This window comes from Psittacula echo (assembly GCF_963264785.1).
Source record: "Psittacula echo genome assembly, chromosome: 10".
Taxonomy (NCBI): Eukaryota; Metazoa; Chordata; class Aves; order Psittaciformes; family Psittacidae; genus Psittacula; species Psittacula echo.
Window position 1 is genome coordinate 2,614,658 of NC_137741.1, and position 22,943 is coordinate 2,637,600.

The following is a 22,943-nucleotide window of genomic DNA, read 5'->3' on the forward strand; positions in this document are numbered from 1 at the left end:
TATAGAACACCCCCATATCCTCCCGTGAGCCCCGCACAGGGCAGTGCCAGCCTCACGCCGCGCTCCCTATGGCTGCTATAGGGTGCGCGTAAAGCCCTGCTCTCAGCCCCGCCCAGCGTGGCCGGGGGGAGGCGGAGCCGAAGCCGGAGCCGGAGTCATCCCCGGAGTCGCCGCCGGGACTCCCGGCCTGCCCCAGCCATGGCGGAGATCCGCGGTGAGCGGGGCCGGGGGCACACATGGGGACGGGACCATGGGGCGGGCAGGGCACCCGCGCGGGGACCCCCAGTGTACACTGCCCCCATCCATAGCCCCCGGTCCCCCTCGATCCCCGGGAGGGTGCTGGGGATCAAGAGGGTCGTTTCTGCCTCCCCAACGCTCGCTGTCCCCCCGCAGTGTTCCCGCTGTCCTGCACCGTGCAGAGCTATTCCTGGGGGAAGCTGGGGCTGGCCAGCGAGGTGGCCAAGCTGCTGGCCAGCAGCGACCCCCTGGTCCAAATCGAGCCCGACCGGCCCTACGCCGAGGTGAGTACCCGGCCCCAGGGCCGGCTTGAGTAAGAGTCCCTTCCACCCGTGTGGGCATTGCAACCGGCTGCGGTCCTCACCATCCCATGTCCAGCCGGCTCAGGGAGGGATGGAGATCCCGTGTAGCCCAGGAGGGATGTGGATCTCCTATAGCCCAGGAGAGGAGTGGGTCCCCTATAGCCCAGGAGGGATGGGGATCCCCTATAGCCAAAGAGGGATGGGGATCCCCTATAGCCCAGGAGGAATGGGGATCTCCTATAGACAGGGAGGGATGGGGATCCCTTATATCCAAGGAGGGATGTGGATCCCCTATAGCCAAGGAGGGATGGGGATCCCCTACAGCCCAGAAAGGAGCAGAGAAGCCCAGCGTGACTCAGCCCCCGAGGGAGCTTTTGGCCGCATCCATTGCCAAGCAGCCTCCAGAAAAGCCCAAGTCATCCTCGTTGGCTGCCCGGCTCTGGTCTATCCTCTGTGTGTCCATCTGTCTGTGTGTGTCCTGCAGCTCTGGATGGGCGCACACCCCCGTGGCGATGCCGTCATCCGGGATAACCGCATCCCGCAGCGGACGCTGGGGCAGTGGATCGCCGATAACCCTGCGTGCCTGGGGGCGAAGGTGAAGGACACCTTCCAGGGCCACCTCCCCTTCCTCTTCAAGGTGCTGTCCGTCAACACTGCCCTTTCCATCCAGGCGCACCCCAACAAGGTAGGGAGACCCCGGGTTGGGCTGGCAGCCCTTGCTGGTCCCTACGGAGCTCACCTAGCCCCTTTGTCCCCTCTCCAGGAGCTGGCAGCGAAGCTGCATGCCCAGTTCCCGGAGCACTACCCCGATGCCAACCACAAGCCGGAGATGGCCATCGCTCTCACCCCCTTCGAGGGCTTGTGCGGCTTCCGGCCGGTGGCTGAGATTGTCTCCTTCCTCCAGAGTAAGGATGGGGATGCCGGTGGGACGAGGATGCCGGTGGGGTGGGATGGGGATGTCGGTGGGATGGGGATGCTGGTGGGATGGGGATGGGGATGTCGGTGGGATGGGGATGTCGGTGGGATGGGGATGCTGGTGAGACAGGATGGGGATAGCGGTGGGATGGAGATGCTGGTGGGATGGCGATGCCAGTGGGATGGGGATGGGGATGCCGGTGGGATGGGGATGCCAGGCTTCAGGAATGATGTGTGCTGTCACCCCGTGAGGTGTCCCCGAGCTGCGGGCGCTCATCGGGGAGGTGGCAGCGGAGCAGCTGGAGCGCAGTGGCAGCGATGACCCCCGTGGCGTGTCGGCCGCGCTCCGCGTCTGCTTCACCCGCCTCATGAAGAGCGAGAAGAAGCTCTTCGTGGACCAGCTCAACATGCTGGTGAAGAGGATCTCGCAGGAAGGTGGGTCCTTTGCTATGGGGCTTGGGGGGCTGTGTTCAAGGGGAAGGGATGGGGCACCCCAAAGCTTCATTCCCACTGCGGTGCTTGGTGCGTTGCAGTGGCGGAAGGGAAGGACACGTCGGGGAGCAATGGGGACCTGCTGCTGCGGCTGCACTCGCAGTACCCCGGGGACATCGGCTGCTTCACCATTTACTTCCTCAACCTGGTGAGGTTGGAGCCGGGAGAGGCCATGTTCCTGGGAGCCAACGAGCCCCATGCCTACCTGCACGGAGGTGAGCACAGGGGTGGGCTTCCCCAGCGCCCTCCCCAGGGTGCCCCAGGGCTCCTGCACATGTTGGGCCATGGAGGTGGGCTGAGGGTGCTGCTCTGTCTGCACAGACTGCGTGGAGTGCATGGCGTGCTCGGACAACACGGTGCGCGCCGGGCTCACCCCCAAGTTCCTCGATGTCCTCACCCTGTGCGAGATGCTCAACTACACACCAGCACCCAGCAGCTCCAAGATCTTCCCAGCGGCGCAGAGCCAGCTCGATCCCAACGTCTACCTCTATGACCCGCCTGTGCCAGACTTTGCCATCATGAGGATAGAGGTGAGCGGTGGTGGGGACACAGAGGTGGACACCCCGGCTTTATCCCATCTCGGCTGTGCTCTAGAAGCTGGTGTGCCAGTGAGGATGGAGGGATGCTTGAAGCTGCTTGGGGTCCCCCTGCCCAGAGCTCCATGACCTTCTCCAGCAGCTCTGGGCAGAGGGAGGACCAGGAGGAGGGTGTCCCTGTGTTCAGTCCCTGGGTGGGAATGGGGAGGCTCAAGCCGCGGTGACCCTTTCCCTTGCAGATCCCATCCTCCATCAAGCTGTACCTTGTCTCCGCTGTGGACTCCGCCAGCATCCTGCTGGTGATCCAAGGGGCAGCCGTGGGCACCTCCACTGCCGCGGCCTCCGAGATCCCCCTGTGCCGGGGCTCCGTCCTCTTCATCTCTGCCAACGAGAGCGTCTCGCTGCAGCTCTCCTCTCCCGATGGGATGCTGCTCTTCCGAGCCTGCTGCCTCCTCTGAGCCGGCCCGGGGCGCTTCCCCCCGTCTGCACTGGAGTAGATAGAAACTGACCTGGGCAAAGGCGTCTCGCTTGGAAGTTTAACCTATTAAACCCCAAACCAGCCCCACCTGATGCAGGGAAAACAGCAGCTCCATGAATCAGCTCCTTGGACATGGCGTGGAGCAGAGCGGGCATAGGAAGAGCATCTCCCCTCCTCACGAGCCGTGTCCCCATAGCATTGATCCCTCAGGGTGCTGCCAATGCCACAGTGACTCTGGTGGTTCTATTTCCCCTCCTCATCCCTTGTGAGCAGCAGCAGGGAGGCCGGAGCTCTGCACCCCAGCTCTTGAGCATCTCTGCCTGGCTTCTAGGAGCTGCTGCCACTGTGATGCTGAGGCTTCCTGCTGCTCCTGGGGGGCTCTTCCCAAGCCTGGCCGATGACAGGGAGTCCTCTGAGCCATGTCACCCCTTCCCCGGCTGTAAAAGGGGCTGCTTGGTGAGGGGACAGAGCTGGAGAGCCTCTGTGCTGTAAATAAAGAGGTGACTTTGTCCTCGGTGCAGGGCAGCATGGTGTAGGGAGGAGGATGGGGAGAGCACTGCAGGGCTTGGGGACCAGGAGGCCCTGGTACCCCCCTGGCATCAGCAGCTCCACAGGGAATGTGCCACCAGGGTGACAAGGGAAAAGCCATCGCTCTGGAACTGCGCTGGGGTGTGGGGCTTGGCCCCCACCACAGCACCAACACAGCCTCAGAGTAACAAGATGCAGTTTATTGAGTGCTCCCTTGAATGAACAGAATACAAAACCCCCAAAAGCAACAGTTCAGGACTCTAGACATGAACTATTTAAATAAGGTTTCTAAGCAGCTGATTGTCCTCTATGGAGTAGCAGGACCATGATTTAAGGCAGCTTTTAAGGTTCACAGCAAGTAGAGCCTGCAGCCCCCCCAAACCTGCACCCAAAAGGGGGGTCCAGGCTGCTCCTCGCCTCCATCAAAGCAGCTCTGGGAACACCTGGAACGTGCCACCAGCTCCAAACCAGAACTTAACAGGTCCTCGAGGGGCAGAAAGCAGAGAGGGAGGTCCCAGCGTGCACAATGGCTGCAGGTGGATGTAACAATGCAGACACCTAAAGCTCAGTCCACTCCATTGGGGTCCCTCCATCGCAGCTGCCAGCTTTGGTTCAGCTCAGCCCAGCCATCAGGAGAAGGGAACCCAGCAGCGATCATCGACCCCACCATTAGTGCAGCACAACCCATGTCTGGGGCCAGGTCCTGAACCTCACCGTGGCCAATTAAAGGAGGAAACGAGGAGGTCAGGCAAAGCAGGGAGCATTTGCTGCTGCACCTCCCAGTCCCTTCCCCTTTTACACCCCCTTGGAGATGCCTGGGCCCCAACGAGGTGACTGGTCCCATCCAGGCCACCTGAACATCACTGTGCCACCTCTCCCTGCTATTGCTGAGCGTAAGGAAAAGTCCTTTGGGGTGGGTTGGTTGCTGCTGCTCACCATGAGAGGCATCGCAGCATCATTTGGTCCTTGTGTCACTGTCCCAGCGCGGACCCGGACACCAACAGCCATCCCATGAACAAAGAAAGTGCTGGTTTGTGCCCTGTTCTTGCGCAGCCCTGGCTGAGCAGCATCTACTGGATCACACAGGAGAGGCTGTCTCCAAAACAACAGGGGCAAGAAGAGGAGGTGATGGGTTTCGGGGGGATGAGATCCAGATCCTCATCATCAGGGACCTCGTCGAGGTGGTACCCATCCTGCAGCAGCTGCCGGCTCAGGTCCTGGTTCACCTGCTGGGGGGGACACGGGGGAGGTACAGATTGGTCCTGGTTTAGTTCAAGTTTAGGGCTTGCAAAGGGAAGGGCTGTGAGCAGGAAGGGCATCGCCTCCTCCCTCCAGTGCCTTTGCATGGGGTGCAGCACCCCAACACACATCCCTGCATGGAGCCTCGAGGTGCCTGGGAGTGAGGGAGCCCCATCAGTCAGAGCCCTGCACTTGCCTCAGCAGAGGAGTAGCCTGAGGAACATCTGGACCCTGGCTCCTCATCACTAAGGGAGGAAGGAAACAGTCAGAGCCAGCCGGGAAGCAGCATCTTTGTGTGGGATGCAGACAAGGGAGTCTCAGGGGTGCAGTTCTGAGCCAAATCCCCAAATCCTGGGATATTCCCCCACTCCCACCTGTCCGAATCGAGGGAGAGCAGGTTCTCATCCGCCGTCTGGCTCAGTGCTGTGTAGCCCTTGTTAAACTTGACTGACCTGCAGGGAAGCAAAGAACCAGCCCGTGGCAGGCATTTTGGTGTGGGGATCCAGCCCTGGAGCCCATGGGCTGAGGAGCCAGGGCAGCGATCCCGGTCCTGAACCTCCCTTCCCACCCTAAGCTAACCCCAGCTGAGCTCTAGGCCACCCTCATGAGGAGATCATCACCACCAAACCATCCCCAGAGCCTAGAGCAATCCCTGTTATTACATCGGGTGCTCGCTGGCCACAACGGAGCCCGCAGGGAAGCTCCTCAGCTCCTTGTGGAGCTTCCCGGTCTCCCCAAGGCACATGGAAAAGCAGGAACGGGCTCAAACCTCTTCGGTGCTGGTTTCGGGTTTGGCGCGGGTGCCCCCAGCAGCCCCTGCCTCCGCAGCGCCGCCTTCGCCAGCTCCCGCTGCCGCTCTGCAACACAGGGCAGCGCTGAAACAGCCCCGGAGGGGGGGCCTGAGCCCACCATGGGGCAAACAGGGCTTTGGGAGGTGCAGGTCGCTGCCCGCATCCCGGCACAGCCCCCGGGGCAGCGCTTACTGAGCTTGGTGTGGATGGAGGGGGGCTTGCTCACGATGTACGGCCCCTTCTTCTCCACCGCGTCCGCCGCTTTGTTCAGCCTCTGGTTTTCAGCCCACATCAGCTACAACATAGGGAAAGACAGGGGTTTAGTAGCATCTCTCCGTGGGGATGAAGTAACCCAGAGTCATCTCAGAGCATCTGGTCATTCCCAGGAATCTCCGACTCCCCAGCCCTGCACCATGCCCGGAGGAGAGGGAGGAAAAGGAATAAGCAGATCTATTGGGGAGGAAGGGATTCTTTGGGAATAGCAATGCTAAATCAAAAGCACACGCGGTGGCCAGCAGTTCCATTGCAAGCCTCACTCCAATAATACCCCGGAGAAGAAGGGATGGAGGGGATTTAATGAGCAGGTTCATCAACTAAAATACACGGATCATTGGGTTTAATTTCTCCGCAGGTTTTGAGCCTTCCAAGCTTCCCCTTGTGCAGGAATTAGAGGGAGCAGTTAATGAAGCAACAAGGCAGAGGGCTTGGGGCAGTGACGGGAGAGCACAGCCGGGATTAGCGGGGTCTGAAGCTGGAATTAGCAGGGCAGAGCCTTCCCCACGGGAATAACCCCATGCACAGGGAGCTGCAGGATTAACCAGGATGGCAGCAAACCCCTGTCTGCACCTTGTGCTCCCCTGTACTGCCTCACACACATATGCCAGCCCTATACCCTCCTGTACATGCCCTGTGCCCTCCTGTACATGCTCTATGCTGCCCCACACATGTATCCTAGCCCTATAGTATCTATGCACACGCCTATGCTGCCCCCCACACATACCCTAGCCCTATAGTATCTATGCACATGCCCTATGCTGCCCCCCACACATACCCTAGTCCTATATCACCCATGCACATACCCTATGCTGCCCCACACACGTACCCCAGCCCTATACCCCCGCTATGCACATACTCGATACTGCCCCATACGTGTACCCTAGCCCTACACCCATGATGAACACACGCCATACTGCCCTATGCATATACCGCAGTCCCGTACCACCTATGCCCATACCCGGTACTGCCGCCTGTACGTGTACCGCAGCCCCACACCTGCCCCATACCCCCATGCGCACACCCCACATTGCCCCCCACACCCCATAGCCCCCCGGCCCCGCTCGTACCCCCGGGCCCCGCCGCCCGCCGGCTCTGCCCGCACCGGGACCGGCTCCTCCGCCGTCTGTCGCCATGGCCTCCGGTCGCCCCGCCCCTTTCCCCCCGCCCGCCAATGGCAGAGCGCGGTGGCGGTGAGACCCAGCCAATGGGAGGAGAGGAGGTGGTGCGCCCCCTCGGCCTGCCGCGCATGCGCAGAGAGCCGCCATGGGGGTACAGACCGAGGCGCGCTTCCCAGCACAAGCTCCCGTTGTCCTGGAGAAGTCCCTTTTTCTGGGGGAAACCCCGCACAGAATTCCTTTTTCCCCGTTTTTTTTGCCCCAAACTCCCAGCCTGTACCAGAACCGCGGTGGAAAACGGGCTCTGCAAAGCAGTATGCACCGTGGGAGCGACTCCCAGGCCTGCAGCGGGCACAGGGGTGCAAACGGGCGCCTCCCACCGCGCCAAGAGCTTCCCCTAGGGACACGGCTTCCCCAAGGGCACGGGGGCTCTGTGAGCCCTTGTTCTCCTCCTCCATAAAGCTGTGGGTACAGGAGGGTCCCTGTGCCCTTCCCTTCCCCATGGAGGAAGTGCCATGGGCACTGCAAGCAAACAAGGGTTTATACACTCCTGGGAGGGTGTTTTGCCCTTTATTTCCTCCTTTTCCCCATAACCCCCCCCCAGAACAACCACAGGAGCCACCGCCAGCACGTCAGTCAAACCAGGTTTTCCTTTATTAGGTCCAACTCGGCCTCACGTACATTGTGACTCAATAAAGGAAGTTATCTGAAGTAAGATGATTTTAACACTTGTGCCTGCAGGCGGCTGTGTACAATCAGGTGGCACCAGTGAAATGCTGGGGTAATGCACCTGCAATGGAAAAGAACACAAAAGGCATTAAAGCAGCAGCCCAGGACCTCCACCACGTGTCACAGGGGGCTCGTGTGAGCTCATCTAAGAGGCTGGGGAGCTAAATGTCTTCTGTAGTTGTTCTCAAGTTTAGCAAGTACTCAGAAGCTCTAAAAAGGCAGTAAAGTAAGCAGTTCCCCAGGACTCGAGGCTGTTTCATCAAGCACCACTCCTGAAATAAAGGATATTCAGTGAAGCTCTGGCCATGCTCCAGCTGATCTGCTTACTCTGTAAGCAAGGAGCCCTCCAAAGTAGTGTTTAATTACAGAAAAGATGCTATTTTAAGTGTAACATGAAGAAACTGATAGAATCACAGGATGGTTTGGGTTGGAAGGGACCTTAAAGCTCATCCAGCTCCAACCCCTGCCACAGGCAGGGACCCCTTCCACTGGAGCAGCTTGCTCCAAGCCCCTGTGTCCAACCTGGCCTTGAACACTGCCAGGGATGGGGCAGCCACAGCTTCTCTGGGCACCCTGTGCCAGCACCTCAGCACCCTCACAGGGAAGAGCTTCTGCCTAAGAGCTCAGCTCAGTCTCTCCTGTTTCAGTTTGAACCCATCACCCCTTGTCCTATCACTACAGTCCCTGATGAAGAGTCCCTCTCCAGTATCCTGGTAGGGATACTGGGTGACCACCATCAGTGAGGCTCATTTTCCAGCATAAGCTATAACCAGGGTCTCCCAGTTTTCTAAATGGGCAAGACTGCGACATTAATGTGCAAGTCTACGCATTCCCAATGGAAATGAGCCTGCCATTTACTAAAACACACTTCTGGGGCCAAGCTGCTGAGCGGTCAACATGCTGCAATACCCACTGTGTTAGCAGCTACCTAGACACTGTTGGGGATGGTGGCAACCACCCCATCCCTTCCCAGCCAAGCCTCCTTTTAGAAGTGGTAGCATCTTTTCCAGGAGACATGTAGAAACAGGTATTTGGAGACTCACACTACAAACCTGACCTTCACAGCCCTGTCCTTGCCAGGAGAGTTTTGGGCTACCCGAGTCCCACGCCAAGACGCTCAGAAGCAGCAGCATCCCTTACCAATAACACTTATGCTTTGTCCAGGCCCAGTTCCTCTGGAGTGGAGATTCCCAATTCACTCAAAGTTGGTCTAAGCTCCTGGATAACGTAAGGATAGATTTCCTTGTGAGGTCCTGCCTTGTCCTAAAGGAAAAGGAACGGTGTTATTTCCACAGCAAGCTGCTGTACAGCGGTCAGGTCTGCAATCCAGATGTGTGGACTCATGAGGGCAGGAGATCACAGCCCAGCTCTGCTTAGGAAAAACAATGCAACTTGCTTGGAAATCAGGTTAAAACCAGCACCCCTTGGGTAAGAGCATGTCACTGTCCCCAGGTTCTGATTAACTGAGTTGTCCCTTAGATGGTGGGGACAAAGAGGGCAAGAAAAGATAAGGAAAACACATGAAGATTCTTCCATCAGCCTCTAAAAACACCGAGAGAGTTTCAGTTCTACAGAGGAATGCACAGAGCAACAACAGCAAACACAGAGGCAAATGACTGTGGAGCACAGTCTGCTGCAAGTGCACAGAAGTCCTTGGGACAAAAAGGCAGCTGGAAGAGCAGAGCTGATGGCTTCCAGGACTGCAACAGGACTCCTGCCTCCATGCTCACCCACTTTAACTCCTGCCAAGTGAAGGCTGGACTCAGGTTTCAAGGTGCTGGTTTCTGCTGGGTTTCAAGGCTGTGCAGCTCAGCGTTCAGCCCTTTAGGAAGCTGGTAAACTGCCTCTGCCTGAGGGATTCCTGCTAATGCTTGTTTTAAAACTAAAAGGGAGAAAAATCCTTCACCTTTCCCACCAGAGGCAGCAGCAGGAAAGGAAAATACCAACCTAAGAACATCCTACCTGAAGCTGTGCTGTTGAGTGCTCTCAAAACTTAACCAAGGCACCAAGCATATGCTCACATGGAAGCTATGGATTGCCAATGGGAACTAGTGCTTTTCCTTGGCACCACTAAGAGCAAACCAAGGCAAACGCACTGAGGGCACAGCAGTGAGCCCAGAGCTGCCATTCCACTCACCTTTACGACTTCTAAGATGCGGACAGCGGTGGCAAAGTCATTTAACCGTCTGCATGCCCTCAGAGCTGCGTCGATGATCTTTGGTTCCGGAACCAGGTCATACCCCACAAGTGTGTTGATGCCTGCGAAACACCAAGAGGGACTTGGCATCAGCTCCTCGTGCTATCAGAAGGAACCCACTGAGCGTTACTGTGCTCCACCTCATGAAGGGATTAAGTCTCACCACCATTAGGAGCTGATTACACTTTTCACTGCTATTCAGGGGACACACAAACAGCCCAGGGTTTTCTTTCGCTCTTCTCCCTACTCTCCTACTGTAGATTTTAAGTGGATTTCATGAACTCCCGGTGAGCCAGTTTCAGCCATGCTTCCCCCAGGAGTCAGTGTCTGCACCACAGCACTTATGGAATCATTAAGGAATGCCAGATGACTGGCATTATACTGGCATATACTACAGGTATAATGAAAACTAGAACTCAAGCTGCTGGCTCTTCCCCTCCAGGGGAAGACAGCCCATATCTCATGCAGGTGATGCTGGAATGATCCCTCTGGCTGTTACTCAAACATATTTTTAAGCCCTAATTGGGGTAGTTTAATAGAAGCTGGCAAACAACAACGGAGACACCAGTTTGCATGAGGTACGGCCAAGCCATTAGCTCAAAGTCCAAATTCAAACGAGTGTGGTTATGCTCTAGGCAACAACTGAGCTCAGATGCACTTTCCTCAGAGCAAACGTTTCTCTCCCTCCCACCCAGGTGCTGAAATGTGTGTTCTGAGGCACTAAAGCTTACAAAGCCTGACTCCCACCGTGCCGTACCCCTCATTCTGCATCCTTGCCACCTGCTCGTGTGAGCAGGTAAGGTGCCATTGCCCGACACAACAGGCTCAGAGCAAACAGCACAAGCACAGAACAGCCCCAGCAGGGTAGGTACAGGATTGCTCTCCTGCATCTAACTCCCAGTTTTCCCTCTTTCTGCTCCTCAAGAGCTGAGTCAAATCCACTTGTTATTCCTGGCCACTGAACTATTCTATTTACTCCGTGGTTACTCTCCCCTTTCCACTCAACTCACCTTTCCTGAGCTCCCAGGCATCAATATCTGGCTTGTTGAAATAGGTCACCCAGCGAGCATCAAACTCTTCATCTGACTCTTGTGACCCATGGGAGTAGCAGCGGGCGTGCAGCACAGCTGGAGGCAAACAGAGAGGAAGAGACGTGGAGCAAACAGGAAGGAACTGCACTTTAGCCCTGACCAGGACATCAAAAGCCATAGAAATAGGTGTTTCACTCACTACAGTCAGTCTGGATCAGTCCTCAGCTGGGATATGCACTGGATGGATACAGCTTATTCCATATTGGTGGTTTGACTGGTGGCGAAGTGTGTGTTTTCTGACCTACATCAGGCTCCCAAAGTGTTCCCAAACCCTTTGGTTAGAGCAGGATTATTTAATGAGGGGAAACACCAGAGAAAACCCCTTCAGTATAACCAGTGCTTCAGAGAAGTTTCCTGGGAGCCCTGTTTCTGCAGGACACAGGAATTTTCCCTCTTCCCAGAACCAAGGAAGCCAAAGAAACATCCCACACAGGTACTCCATCAGCAAAATTGTTCCGTTCCCCACCTTGACCCTTCTCAAAGCATCAGGACATTGCCACTGACAAACTCACTGTGGCCTTCCTTTAGAACTAAATCCCTACACCCTACTGGTTACACCGCTGCCCACTTCAGACAACACACTGCCTTATTCCTCCTGCTCCTGAAACTGCTCCACAACTGAGTCTGTAATCCAAGAAAAGCAGATTTCCCAACCAACTGATGGGTTTCCCAACCAAGAGGCTGGTTTTGAGGGATGACTCAATAGCAACGAACCTCTGCAGCTTTTGATTCCAGCACGAGTTCAGAGCTGATGAGGGCTTGTTTTAAAGAGGTTTTAGCACAAAATGACATGGGCTCAAATATATAACAGCTCTCAAGCAAAGGGACCAGAGCTGTTCCTTCCAACAGGCTACTGAGGGGCTGAAGGAGGACAAAAGTCACTGCTGTCCCTGCCTGTGCAAGACAAAACTCCCATGGCTGTAACTACATTCATATTTGATAATTCACAAAGCACAGAAGTGGATCATACTCCAATGGACAAATGCATTGATATGATTCTGAACTCATTTCTTCTGCTCTTTACCAAAATATCCCCTTTTTTGGGGGGGAGTTTTGCCTGTTTTTAACCCACAGAGGTTGGAACAGTTTCCCCATAGGAACTAACTGTGGGGCACAGGCAGCTCCACCTGCAGCACAGTCATTCCCTGCAAGCTCCTGGCTGGAGACGCTTCCTTCCCTCCTGGTAATTCCCCCCCACCAATGTTTGCAGAGAGGTCACACACTAGATATGACCTTGCCAGCGTGGAGCTCTGCTTCAGAGGAAAGCAGAGCTGACCGGGCACTCCTCCTTTCCCATCCTTGCCTGAACCCCTCATGCTGCCCAGCTACAAAGCTGTATTCATAGGAAGAAGCCCCCAAACCAAGCTGCTGCTTTGCAGCCTGCCCAGATACACTCTTCTGCTTTGAGGAGTGCAGGGCACAGGCACACTGCGAACCAGCAGCCTGGTTCTAGGTAAAATACAATGGAAGGAACCTCAAGGAGTATCTTTAGTCTCCTGAAGTGACGGCCCAACCAGCGCACAACCCAGATTTCCATGTGGTTCAATGTTTCAGCCGTGGTTCTGGTTTCTGCAGTGCTTCCTAAGCCAGGGAAAGAGGAAGATAAACCACACTGCATCTGGTTCCTCTCCATCACTAAGCAAGGGAAAGGCAAATTCAGGCCAAGCCAGAATTATATGGCGCATTTTGTGTCCTACAAGGAGATTTCCCATCTCTGCCCAGCTCCAAAGCAGCTCCTTGACCCTGCTTTCTCCAATAAAGCACATGCCCAGCCGAGCTCAGAGCAAGAGAACTTAAGTGCTGTTTGAGGGGAAACACTTTCTTTCCTAATCACAAAAGCAAACCCTGCAGGGAAACAGCACATCTAGTTTGAGAAGAGCCTACAGTCACCTTCTCAAATGCCATCTTGAAGTCAAAACCCTAAAGTCTCCTTCCACTGAGCTCAACAAAACCATCCCCTTTAGTCTTAAACAAAGGAACAACTTGGTTAGGCTACAAGGATGCCGAAGGAAAACGCAACAGGCTACAAGAACATGGATTAAGGATTGCCAGGATGTGTTTTCCAACCTTCCCCTGGTTTATCTCCCATGCTGACACTCTCATCTACATCCGGGAGGCCGGATCCTGTGGTTCACCCCGGCAAAGCTGAGGCAGGAGCCAGCTGGAGCCTCGCTCTCTCCTGGGGTCCCTCAAGGTCAGGGTCGCACACAGGTGGAACTCACACCATGCCAACCCATCCACACGGAGATTCCCACCTCGGGGAGGAAGCCAAGGGCAAGCTGTGTCTCCAGAGGTGTGCTTGCAAGAGAACTCCACCAGCTTTGAGAACACCAGGAGCCTAAAATCACCTGAAACCACACTTTAAAGCTCCCCCCAGCACCAGAATTCGGCAGCTTTGCCTGGCAATGAGCGCGGAACTAAAGCACTCATCCAGAGGAGCACTCGTTTACATGAATTCCATGGAAAAAGGCAGCAGTGTCAAGTGAGGCCTTTGTAATACAAGACCTTGAGAAAGAAGAGCTTGGAACCTGCTCCGTGTTAGCAAAGGTGGGGAGAAGGGAAGGCACGAGCAGCCGGGGTCCTGCAGGAGCACAGAGGGCGGCGGGCACGGGGATTTAATGGGGCTTTAATTAAAACAGGGGTTTAAAGACGTGTCAAAGAAACCCCAGCAGGCGACCACCACAACCACCAGTTATGCCTTTGCATTTTAAAGCCAGGCAGCAGTACGGCCCCGGCGGCAAGTGCTTATCTCCCACACGCCCCCGAGCGCTTTCACCGTGCCCGTTCATCAGCTGTTAACTGCGGGGCACGGGCACGGTCTCCCCGCAGCCCGGGTGTCCAGCTCCGCTTTCCCCATCAGCACCGAGGCCGCGCTGCCTCTCTTCCTGCCCTTCCGATTAATTGGGGTGTCAAAGAGGGCAGCGGGAGGAAGCCGGGGCAGGCCCGGCCCAGCGCCGGTCCCCGGGGCCCTGGGGAGCTCGGTGCCGGCCCCGGATGCGGAGGTCACCGCCGACCTCCGTCAATGTCACCTTCAGGAGAGGCCCGGGAAAGCGCCGCCGCCGCCCTCGCTACAGCTCCCGGGCAGGGACCCAGCGCCCGCCCCGTGGCGGTGAGGCCGGTACCGACGGGGGGTGGTTACCGGGGGCGGCGGCAGCGGGGCAACGCCGGACCCGGCGGGGCGGCGCGCACTAGGCCGCAGGCGCGGCCTGCCCTCGGGTGACACCGGCGGGTCACCGCAAGGACACGGCGCCACCCGGGGACCGGGAGGGGAACCGCGGCGGGGTGCGGGGCCGGGGCCGCTGGGCGGGCGGGGTGCTGAGGGGGGGAAGGTGTGAAGCAAGCTGGCGGCCGCTCACCTGCGGGGCCGACGGGCCTGCGGACGGCAGCGCGGAGGCCGGAGACGGCGCAGCGGCGGAGGAGCGCAGCGGCAGCCTGCATGGTGGCGGGGAGGCAGCACCGGGCGCCGCTCGCTCCTGCACCGGGCACCGGACCGCGGGCGGGGAGGGCGGGCGGGTAGGACGGAGGCGGTGGCTATGGTGGCTCGGCGGGGACACGCCGCACCGCACGCGTGACGGCGGGAAGCCGCAGGGGCGGGGCTGAGGGCGGGGCGTGCCGCCATTTTGTGGTGTGTGGGGACGGGGCCGGGGGGATAGCGGCGGGTTTGTGCCCCGATCGGCAGCGGGGGATGTTCGGGGCTGTTTGTGTGGTAATACCGGTCCCGTTCACCCGGCCCGTGACGGTGGTGGCCACAGGGCAGCGGGGGGTGCCGTGGTCGCTGTGCTGTCAGCCCTCACGGGGGGGAATCGGCTCGCTGTGAGGGGAAGATGGGGCGCAGCGCGGCTCTGGGTGGCCCCATCCGCTCCACAAGGCTTCTGCTGTCACCTCGTTGTCCCCAGACCTAGCCCCTGGCTGCCCTCTGCCTCCACCGCCCCGTGTTCCCGTCACTGCTGGGCTCAACATCGCCCCAGAGGCGGTTCATGAGGCTCCTGGGGCTGAGCCTGGCTCTGCAGCGCGGATCCTCGCCATGTCCCCTCGGGAGCTGTGGAGCCAGATGGCACCGCGCTATTTAAATGCTTCTCATTTCGGTTGACGGGCTCTGTTAACCGCTCTCCCGCAGGAAACCCCTTGGTCCGCAGGCAGCGAATGAAGAGGACAGGATCCCCTCCGAGACTGGAGCTGTCTGCGTGTAAAATCGATCTGAACCAAGTTCGCACGTTAACAAATAACGGAGATGAGTGAGTGATTGATTGCTGCTGTTCCCTGCCCTGGCTGGGAGCAGTGCGAGCGGCAGCGGGGCAGCGCTGAGGAGGTGAGGGGCTGCCGCGGCTCTCGCAGGCTTTAGGCTCCCTTTCCAGAAGGTGTCACTCGTTGTCCCGGTTTTTCAGTACATTCGGGATAGGAGCCTGTGCCCGGGTGCTGCAGCTCGCGTGTGGGGCAGAGCGCTGAACCTGAGCGGTGTCTGCACCAAGGAGAAGAGCTCGGAGCCCAAAGCAGCCCCGAACCCACCAAAACCCATTATAACGAATTACAATAGAAATTAACATTCAACAGCCCAGCGGCGGAGAGGTGAAGGGAATCGCTCTGCAGCAGGGGAGATAAGCGGGAGCCTGCAGAGGGAGATAACAAGGTCATTGCCAAACAAAACAGACCCCTGCTTCCTCCTCCTCTTCGCTCCCCTCATCTCCTTCCATTCCCGTTCTCAGCCAAGCAAACCCTGGACAAAAGGGGATGCTCAGCAGCATCGCTCCCAGCTGGCGTTTAGGAAGGGTATGCTCATAATGCCAATGTAATTCACCCATACCCCATCCCCGCAGTGCTAGGCTGCTCCCAGAGCACACAGGAGGCCCCGATTCCATTCCACCATGGCTCAGCTGGGATCCTCTTGTCCTGGATCGGCAGCAGCCCCCCTTGTGCTGATCTGTGCCGTGGCCAGCACACAAGGTGATCCCCTATGTTTTCCCATAGACATATTCCAGCTATTTCCAAAGAGCTTTTATTTTCCATACACCTCCCTTTACCCCTGGAAGCAGCAGGAACGTTGCTCCAAAACCCTTTCCCACAACCCCAACACCTCCCAGTCCTGAGCACTGCATCCAGCCACAACAAGCACCCACTGAACGCTCCCATTGCCCGCAGCTCCCGATGGGCGCTTCACCCCAGCTCCAATTGCTGCGGACACCTCCGGGAGAGCAAAGACCTGAACATCCGATGTGGGAAGAAGAGGCAGGAGAGGAGGGCTGGTTTATTTTCCTGTGCTGTCCCATCTCCTCGATTGTGTGCTTCATTCAGGATGAATTGCGGCACCGCAGGGTGCTGAGCCCCGCATCAATAACCCTGACAGCTCCTCAGCGGGTGTAATTGCAGCAGTTTGGATGATGAAGGTGTTACTCCAGCGAGCTTGGGGCCAAAGCATCTTCCTGACGGCTGAGACATAGCAGTGGGGAGTGAGGATGTGCAACTGCCGTCCCCGATCCGGGCACCCTGCGCTGAAAGGCTCCAGCACCCATGGGAGTCACTGCAGGAACGTGGCTGGAGCTGGGTGGCATTATCCCTATGGGGTCACCAATAACCCTCAGTCCATAACCCAAAGCGGGTGCATTAACCCTTTAACCCTCACCCCAGATATGAGAACAAGTGGGTACACCTTGGGGGGAGCCTGCAGCACACTGATGACCCCAAAGCAAGGCTTCACACGGCCTTTGTCCACCACAAAGCAGCTAAAACTCCTCCAGCACACCCTCTACCCAGTGTGGGGCTGGTTGGGGCAGAAGATGGTGCTCAGTGGTGATGGTCTGCCTGGTTGTCAGTGCTCCCCGAGCCCCTCGGACCATCGGGTACCTGTACCTGCAGCTTCTTGGTGAGCAGCTCCTCGCAGGGAGGTGGCAGGGGCCGCTTCAGCCCTTTGCTGGAGGAGCTGGATGTGTCTTCTCCCGCCTGGCCGAGCTGTGGCTCCAGCCCATGCCGGGGCTCTGGGGGCTGGTAGCCGGTCTGGTTGGGATCCAGGGGGTCCCGGGAGAGCAGGATGCAGATGGAGGGGACGTTCTTGTGGACAGTCAGGTTCTGTGCCTCACCACCGGGCACCGGGTCCTGGTTCTCCCAGACTTCCAGCAGGGTTTTGTAGCGCACCTTGGTGACCTGGTGCAGCCCTCCCAGCTTCCGCTTCATGATCTCCACGCAGGTGATGGTCTTGGTGACGGCCCTGCCGCAGCCGCTGAAGACGATCTGCCGCCTGCCCTTCAGCTCCATCTGGGCCATGGCGAAGTTCATCAGGTTCCTGATCTTGCTGCCCTCCTTCACTTTCATCTCCACCACGTCCGGCGGCAGGTCGGGGAAGGGCAATGGGCTCTCCTCCTCCGACGTCCTCACCTTTCGGAAGTTCTCCATCCTGGACTGAGTGACGGGCTTGGCTCTCCCTCCTTCAGCAGCCATCTCTCACCCCTTCCCGGTGGATCCGCTCAGGCTCCTAGCACCCCGGGACCATGGCAGGGCCCCACTGCCCTCCAGCCCAGCCTGCAGCAGGGCCGAGTTTAACCCTGCACCCCTGGGACCATCAGCCCCTTCCCCTCTCCTGGCCTTGGGCTGGCTGCGGAGGAGCCGGTGGCCGTGCCAGAGGCTATTCCCTGGGGATACGGGGCTGCAGGGTCCCCTGGGTACCCCCGGTTGCGCCCAGCCAGCCCCGGCTCTCGGTGATGCTGCTCCGCTCCCACTGCAGCACTTGCTTCTGCTGCTCTTTGCTTCATTCTGGACTTCAGCAGAGCCCCCAGAGCTGTTCTGTGTAATTAGCAGATCCTCCCCCTCGCCCTCCCCTCCTCTGCCTCCTCCTCCCCTCGCTCAGCCTCCCATCCCAGCACCCAGCTCCTGCCTTCATCCCTGCCCCACACCGAGAGCCCGGGAAGGCAAAGGGGAGCCCAGTCCCTCCCCGGGAGCATGCAGGCAGGGAAGCAGCAGGCAGGGAAGGAGGAAGGGCAGAGGGAGAAGCTCAGTCTTTGCTTTCATGATGCTCCCGAAGTCCTGCCCCCTTAAAGAGAACCTGGTCCCTTCTCTCCACGCTTCCTCCTCTCAAGGACGGGCGGCTGGCTGCTAACCGCAAGTGTCGGCACACTGCGGGCAGCTGGCCTGTCTGCCCGCCCTCTCTCCGGCAGCATTCCCAGAGGGATGGGAAGTCCCGGCCACGCTGTGCCCAGGGATGGCACGGAGATGCAGCAGGTACTTCGGGAAGTACTTTGGAGCCTGAGCTCAACCTTTATTAGCCATCAGAGAAGCTACTGGGAGAAATCCTGGTGGATGGCATTTCTCTCCCTCCTCCTTCTCCTGTCCCTTCTCACCTCCATGTCCCCAGCGAGGAGTCAGCATCACATTGACTGGATACATCCCAGAGATATCTGTCACAGGCCAGGAGATCTCCCCTTTCTGCTCCCAATCCATGCCCTGGGCAGAGGCACCGTCCCTGCCCCGGCTCCCCTCTGCCTGCGCCTGTCACCTGCCTGTCCCCTGCGTGCCCCATGGCCCGGGGGATCATTGCACAGTGGAAAGACGTGCTGAGTATTGCCTTGCAGTCAAATCTTACCAGCCTCTGGATTGGTTTCACTCTGAGCAGGGCTTGAAAAATATATAAATAAATCGATCTATCCCATGGCAGTGCAGGGAGGGCTGTGGCAGGGCAGGATGCAGCCATCCCTGTGCTCCCCAAAGCATCTTTCTGGGGTACTGCTGCCCTACATGGGGTCCAGTGGGTGATGGGGGACAGCACCGGTGTGTCATCCACCTGGGATGGAATGCTTGAGGAAAACCCAAGCATCTCTTCCTGACCCAGCTAACACAGAGGGGGAAACTGAGGCAGGACATGCCAGCACCAGATTCCAGCTTGGAGCATCCCCCCCACTGATGCATGCCTAGTTGCTGTGCTTCCACCATGAATCCCTTGGTCCTAGCAGACAAAACAACATCACTTCTCGCCTTTTCTGCTCAATGGCTTTTTATGGCATTGCTGCAGCAGGCACTTGGCTCCTTGCTGGGGCAGGCAGGGATGGATTAAGCATACTGGGAAACTGCTGCCTTCAAAAGATGTAGGGAAAACAACCAAGGAGGATTTCAGCAACATCCACAGAGCGTGTGTGAAGTCAGGGAGCTGAGAAATCCCACAGGATTTGCACAGGAGGGGGTTGTGGCCACCAAGAGCACCAGGGCTCCAGGCGAGCTGGATGGATCCCAATGCTGGATGAAACCTCCAGCCCTTCTTTCCTGGCCCAGGCCCAGCTCCTGCCTCCTGTGGCCCATTTTCCATGGTGTGGGGCACCTTCCCCCCTTGCATCTAATTGCTGCTTCACAAACTCTGATCAGTGGAGCCTTGGAAATGGAGGCGGAGGAGGTGAAATCACAGCAAAGCCTTTCTGCAGCCCCCAAAGGGGCACTGATGGCAGGGTCTTGCTTTTCCTCTGCAGCGCCTAACATGTAAATGCAATTCATTATTAGCAACTCCATTGCTAATTACCATCTGAAGCCATTCATTAGCCTGTCAGCTTGTTTGGTGGAGGACAACAGAGTGGATGGGCTGTTCCAAGCAAAGGAATAGCTGAAATGAGCTCAGCAGCAGCGAACAGTGGGGTGGGAGAGGGGGGAGAGCAGGGACAGGGGGGATAAAGGCACAGAGAGCTCCAGCCATGGGGAGGACCAGGAAAGAAACACTGGGAAACAGGGTGCAGAGTCATTTAAAATGGAGATGAGGCAAATGGTAAAGAGGAATGAAGGAAAGATAGGAATAAAGCAATTACACCCTGTCTGTCCTTCCTGACCATCCACACCGGTCACAGCGGGGGCCAGGGACTGGTTTCTTCCTCCCTTTTCCCATTGCAGTGTCTCTCTGAGCATCCCACAGGGCTGGGGGTCCCCTTCCCTGCAGGACCCTCTTGCCACAGGAGGTGTGAGTTTGGAAGGGCCCTCTAGCAGAGGAGCCAGAGATGGAGGCAGACAAGGATGGGATGGAGAGGGCTGCATGGAGCCAGAACTGATGCCAGCCCTAACCAAGCCTGTGCAAGGGGGGAAAAGCACCCAGAAACATGTTCCTAATGGCGAGCAGGGCAGCTGGAGAGGAGCAGTAACCCAAGCCCTTGTCCTTCACCTGCCCTCTCTATATTTTCTTTCACCCGAGGCTCCCTGCATGGGAGCGGGTTGGAAAGTGGGAGCATCCGATACAAGGAAAGTCTGGGTGCCGCCGGCCATCTCTGCGTCACATCGGCCCGGCTCAGGTCTCTGCTGCTCATCACATTGCACCCAGCGGCAGGCTGGCGCCTGAGCTGTTGCAGCCCTGGGACCCGGGGGTGCCCCCTCTGAACCAGGGGCTGGGACCTGCTGCTCCCCAGCGCCAGCACCCTGAGGATGTGACCCCAGGGGGCAGGGGTTGCCTTGGGGTGCCAGAAGCACCTTGGAGTGGCTTCAGCTCCTTGCAAGCTAAGGCAGTAGAAGATCCTCCCTTATTCCTAATGTAAAGGGAAAGCAGTAGAGCTCAAGATAATCCTCATTCTGAGTAAGAAGACAGCTTAAAAAGGAGAAAACAAACCTTTCATAGGATAAAACCCTTTGTAAAGCTATAGCCCAATAGGCAGATAATGCTACAAGGGCCCTGAGGGTGTTAATAAACCCTAATGGTCCTGAACAGCCACACCTAGAACACCCTTCCCATCCTGCCCATGGCCCAGGAACTCTATTTAAGCTCAGCCCAGGAACTTTAGCTCTGGTCTGAGCTATGTTACAGCTGGTCTGTAAGTGAGATGCAGTAACCCTTGTGTCTGGGTTGGGCTCCATGGACCTCACCTGCAGATTGATCTCATGGCTTGGCTTTGAACCTGCCTAGATTCTGGCTGACCTGGATTCTCATTTGAACCTGAGCAGCTGCTCAGGTAGTGTGGGGTGGGCACTGGGATCTTGGTTCTCCAGATGCCCCTCAGGACCCAAGGGAGGACACAACTCTTCCGGTAAAGCCTGCAGGCAGATGGAGATGTGGTGGGCAAGGAACAGCTCTGTCACTGGCCATGCCCAAATGGATGAGTGGGGAAGGTAGACCTGAGGCTTGTAGGGAGCAAATCCAGCTGGGAGAAAGCTTGAGAGACAAGGAATAGGGGGCATAAAGCAGTTCTGTTGTCCTGGCTGTGCGGGAGGCACCCCAGAGCTGACACTGAGCAAGGAGCAGGGCTGGGGTTGGTGCCAGCGCTGGGTGCTCAGGGTGCTGGGTGCCTTCAGGCAGGGCCAGCGCAGCTCTCCAAGTCCCAGAGCACCCCCGTGAGGTCTCACACGTGGCTGAGCAGTGGCGCTTGGTGAGAATGGGGAGCCACAACCAACCTCCTCCTGCTGCTGCTCGCGGTCCTCCTGCTGCCGTGCACGGAGAGACCCAGACGGTGTTTGGAGTGGGCAGCTGGGCCCTCAGGTATGGGGCCATTGTGGCACGCTGATTTTCCTGCTTCCCTCTATTTTGCCATCTGTGAAACAGGCGTTTTCCCTGTTTCTGCCAGGTTTCCTTCATTACATCCCTATGGAGCGATGCCACTCATCTGCCAAGGGGATTTGGTGACCAGGACTCGCTGGTATGAGGAGATGGAGCGGCTTCCTTGTCCTTCCCACCGTCCCGTGGTGGGATGCTGTCCTCGCTGACCCTCCGTGCTGTTGCTCAAAGCTGGATCTCGGGAAGGGAGGAGGATTTAGTTGTCAAATGAAGTAAGTTTCATGACACTGCACTGGCATGGTCCCAAGCACCAACACAGGAGGTCCGAGGGGTCCCTGCAGTGCTCCTAGCAGTGACACTGAGGACGCGGAATCCTCCTCATGTTCCTTGGAGTTGTCAGGCTGATCTGGGATTTATGGCCCCTTTAGGGGTGTTTTCTCCCTCCCCAGCCCATCTATGGGTCAGTCAGTCCCTTCTTCTGCATCCCAACCTTAGCACTGATGGCAAAAGAAATCAGCATCTCCTCTGCCCATCGTACAAGCCATTCATTAGGGAGTTAGAATTAGATCTTAAGGTCCTTCCCAACCCAGACCATTCTATGATTCTACCTAATGACCACGTGGAGCAGCTCCTGGTGGGAGGCAGACCAGGAGGGAACACAGGGTGATGGGGATGGTGGCTTCTGACCTGCCTGGAACAGTGGAATACTTCCTGCTCTCTGGAAAAGTGCCTAGCTTTTCTTAGAGTGTTTTCCCATTAGGATACCTACTGCCCTGACCAGGCTTGCCCCCATACCTGAGCAACATGTGGGTGCTTCACCTTGCTGCTGCAGCTCCCTTGGGCTTGGTTAAAGGATTGGGCAACCTGAGCCAGTGCCTCAGCACTCTCACAGCAAGGAATTTCTCCTTCATATCCAGCCTGAATCTCCCCTGTTTAAGTTTAAGCCCATCAGCCTTTGTCCTGTCCCTACAGGCCCTTGTCCCAAGCCCCTCTCCAGGTTTCCTGCAGCCCCTTTAGGCACTGGAGCTGCTCTAAGGTCTCCCCTTCAGGAGCCTTCTCTTGTCCAGGCTGCCCCAGCCCAGCTCTCTCAGCCTGGCTCCAGAGCAGAGCTGCTCCAGCCCTCGCAGCATCTCCATGGCCTCCTCTGGCCTCGCTCCAGCAGCTCCACGTCCCTCTTGTGCTGCTGCCCCAGAGCTGGATCAGGACTGCAGGGGGGGTCTCCCCAGAGCCCAGCAGAGGGGCAGGATCCCCTCCCTGAGCTGCTGCTCACGCTCTGGGGGTGCAGCCCAGCACGCGGGGGGGGTTCTGGGCTCAAGCACACACTGAAGCCGGACACTCCCCTTATGGAGGCCACCAAACCCGTGCCCCATAGAGGCTCTGCTGTGCCCCAGGCAGGGATTGCTGCACCCCAGCCCCATAGGAACCCCATAGAGCCCGCGACCCTATATGGCCCCGCCCCTTTGTCAGCCCCGCCTCTCCCGCCGGCGGCAGCAGGACCCTGGACAGCGGCAGCCGCGGCTGCTCTCGCGAGATCTCGGCGCTGCCCCCATAGCCTGGCCAGCGGCGGCGCTGTAGTCTCGCG

The 22,943-nt window shown here is 57.8% G+C and overlaps 4 protein-coding genes across 8 annotated transcripts; 1 reads left to right on the forward strand and 3 right to left on the reverse strand.

The window, feature by feature from the left end:
• Positions 1 to 88: 88 nt before the first annotated feature.
• On the forward strand, positions 89 to 3,390 carry MPI (mannose phosphate isomerase). Of its 2 annotated transcripts, XM_080626745.1 has the most exons (8): positions 89 to 214; positions 394 to 521; positions 1,024 to 1,224; positions 1,303 to 1,444; positions 1,707 to 1,889; positions 1,988 to 2,161; positions 2,268 to 2,476; positions 2,722 to 3,390. In XM_080626745.1, exons 1-8 carry the CDS (start codon positions 199 to 201, stop codon positions 2,938 to 2,940), a joined length of 1,272 nt encoding a protein of 423 aa, XP_080482871.1. In that variant the 5' UTR covers positions 89 to 198; the 3' UTR covers positions 2,941 to 3,390. The 2 variants fall into 2 exon arrangements, with proteins under 2 accessions (XP_080482871.1, XP_080482872.1); XM_080626746.1 differs by lacking the exon at positions 394 to 521 and having other exon boundaries at positions 149 to 214.
• A 283-nt stretch (positions 3,391 to 3,673) lies between these two features.
• FAM219B (family with sequence similarity 219 member B) lies at positions 3,674 to 6,930 on the reverse strand. 4 transcript variants are annotated; one of them, XM_080626085.1, is made up of 6 exons: positions 6,862 to 6,930; positions 5,711 to 5,813; positions 5,497 to 5,584; positions 5,102 to 5,179; positions 4,924 to 4,972; positions 3,674 to 4,717 (listed from the first exon to the last, which is right to left on the reverse strand). In XM_080626085.1, the coding sequence occupies exons 1-6, from the start codon at positions 6,925 to 6,927 to the stop codon at positions 4,559 to 4,561; spliced, it is 543 nt and encodes a 180-aa protein (XP_080482211.1). In that variant the 5' UTR covers positions 6,928 to 6,930; the 3' UTR covers positions 3,674 to 4,558. The 4 variants fall into 4 exon arrangements, with proteins under 4 accessions (XP_080482211.1, XP_080482210.1, XP_080482209.1 ...); XM_080626084.1 differs by having other exon boundaries at positions 3,674 to 4,714; positions 5,497 to 5,813; XM_080626083.1 differs by having other exon boundaries at positions 5,497 to 5,813.
• Positions 6,931 to 7,559: 629 nt separating this feature from the next.
• On the reverse strand, positions 7,560 to 14,430 carry COX5A (cytochrome c oxidase subunit 5A). The gene is made up of 5 exons (XM_080626366.1): positions 14,283 to 14,430; positions 10,846 to 10,962; positions 9,776 to 9,897; positions 8,779 to 8,901; positions 7,560 to 7,699 (listed from the first exon to the last, which is right to left on the reverse strand). Exons 1-4 carry the CDS (start codon positions 14,362 to 14,364, stop codon positions 8,788 to 8,790), a joined length of 435 nt encoding a protein of 144 aa, XP_080482492.1. The 5' UTR covers positions 14,365 to 14,430; the 3' UTR covers positions 7,560 to 7,699; positions 8,779 to 8,787.
• A 2,274-nt stretch (positions 14,431 to 16,704) lies between these two features.
• Positions 16,705 to 17,355, reverse strand: RPP25 (ribonuclease P/MRP subunit p25; the record flags this gene model as incomplete). The annotated part of the gene is made up of 1 exon (XM_080626443.1): positions 16,705 to 17,355. The coding sequence occupies one exon, from the start codon at positions 17,353 to 17,355 to the stop codon at positions 16,705 to 16,707; it is 651 nt and encodes a 216-aa protein (XP_080482569.1).
• Positions 17,356 to 22,943: the final 5,588 nt, after the last annotated feature.

What these genes read in the sequence shown, in the direction of transcription:
- FAM219B (XM_080626083.1), bottom strand. Translation starts at nt 6,927, where the DNA reads ATGGCGACAGACGGCGGAGGAGCCGGTCCCGGTGCGGGCAGAGCCGGC. An exon ending in CTCTCCCTCGATTCGGACAG is followed by an intron (nt 4,973 to 5,101) that starts GTGGGAGTGGGG and finishes TTCCTCCCTTAG; the next exon opens with TGATGAGGAGCCAGGGTCCA. An exon ending in CAGGCTACTCCTCTGCTGAG is followed by an intron (nt 4,718 to 4,923) that starts GCAAGTGCAGGG and finishes TGTCCCCCCCAG; the next exon opens with CAGGTGAACCAGGACCTGAG.
- COX5A (XM_080626366.1), bottom strand. Translation starts at nt 14,364, where the DNA reads ATGCAGGCTGCCGCTGCGCTCCTCCGCCGCTGCGCCGTCTCCGGCCTC. An exon ending in TGCCTGGGAGCTCAGGAAAG is followed by an intron (nt 9,898 to 10,845) that starts GTGAGTTGAGTG and finishes GGTGTTTCGCAG; the next exon opens with GCATCAACACACTTGTGGGG. An exon ending in GCATCTTAGAAGTCGTAAAG is followed by an intron (nt 8,902 to 9,775) that starts GTGAGTGGAATG and finishes CTTTTCCTTTAG; the next exon opens with GACAAGGCAGGACCTCACAA.
- MPI (XM_080626745.1), top strand. An exon ending in CCATGCCTACCTGCACGGAG is followed by an intron (nt 2,162 to 2,267) that starts GTGAGCACAGGG and finishes CTGTCTGCACAG; the next exon opens with ACTGCGTGGAGTGCATGGCG. An exon ending in TTGCCATCATGAGGATAGAG is followed by an intron (nt 2,477 to 2,721) that starts GTGAGCGGTGGT and finishes TTTCCCTTGCAG; the next exon opens with ATCCCATCCTCCATCAAGCT.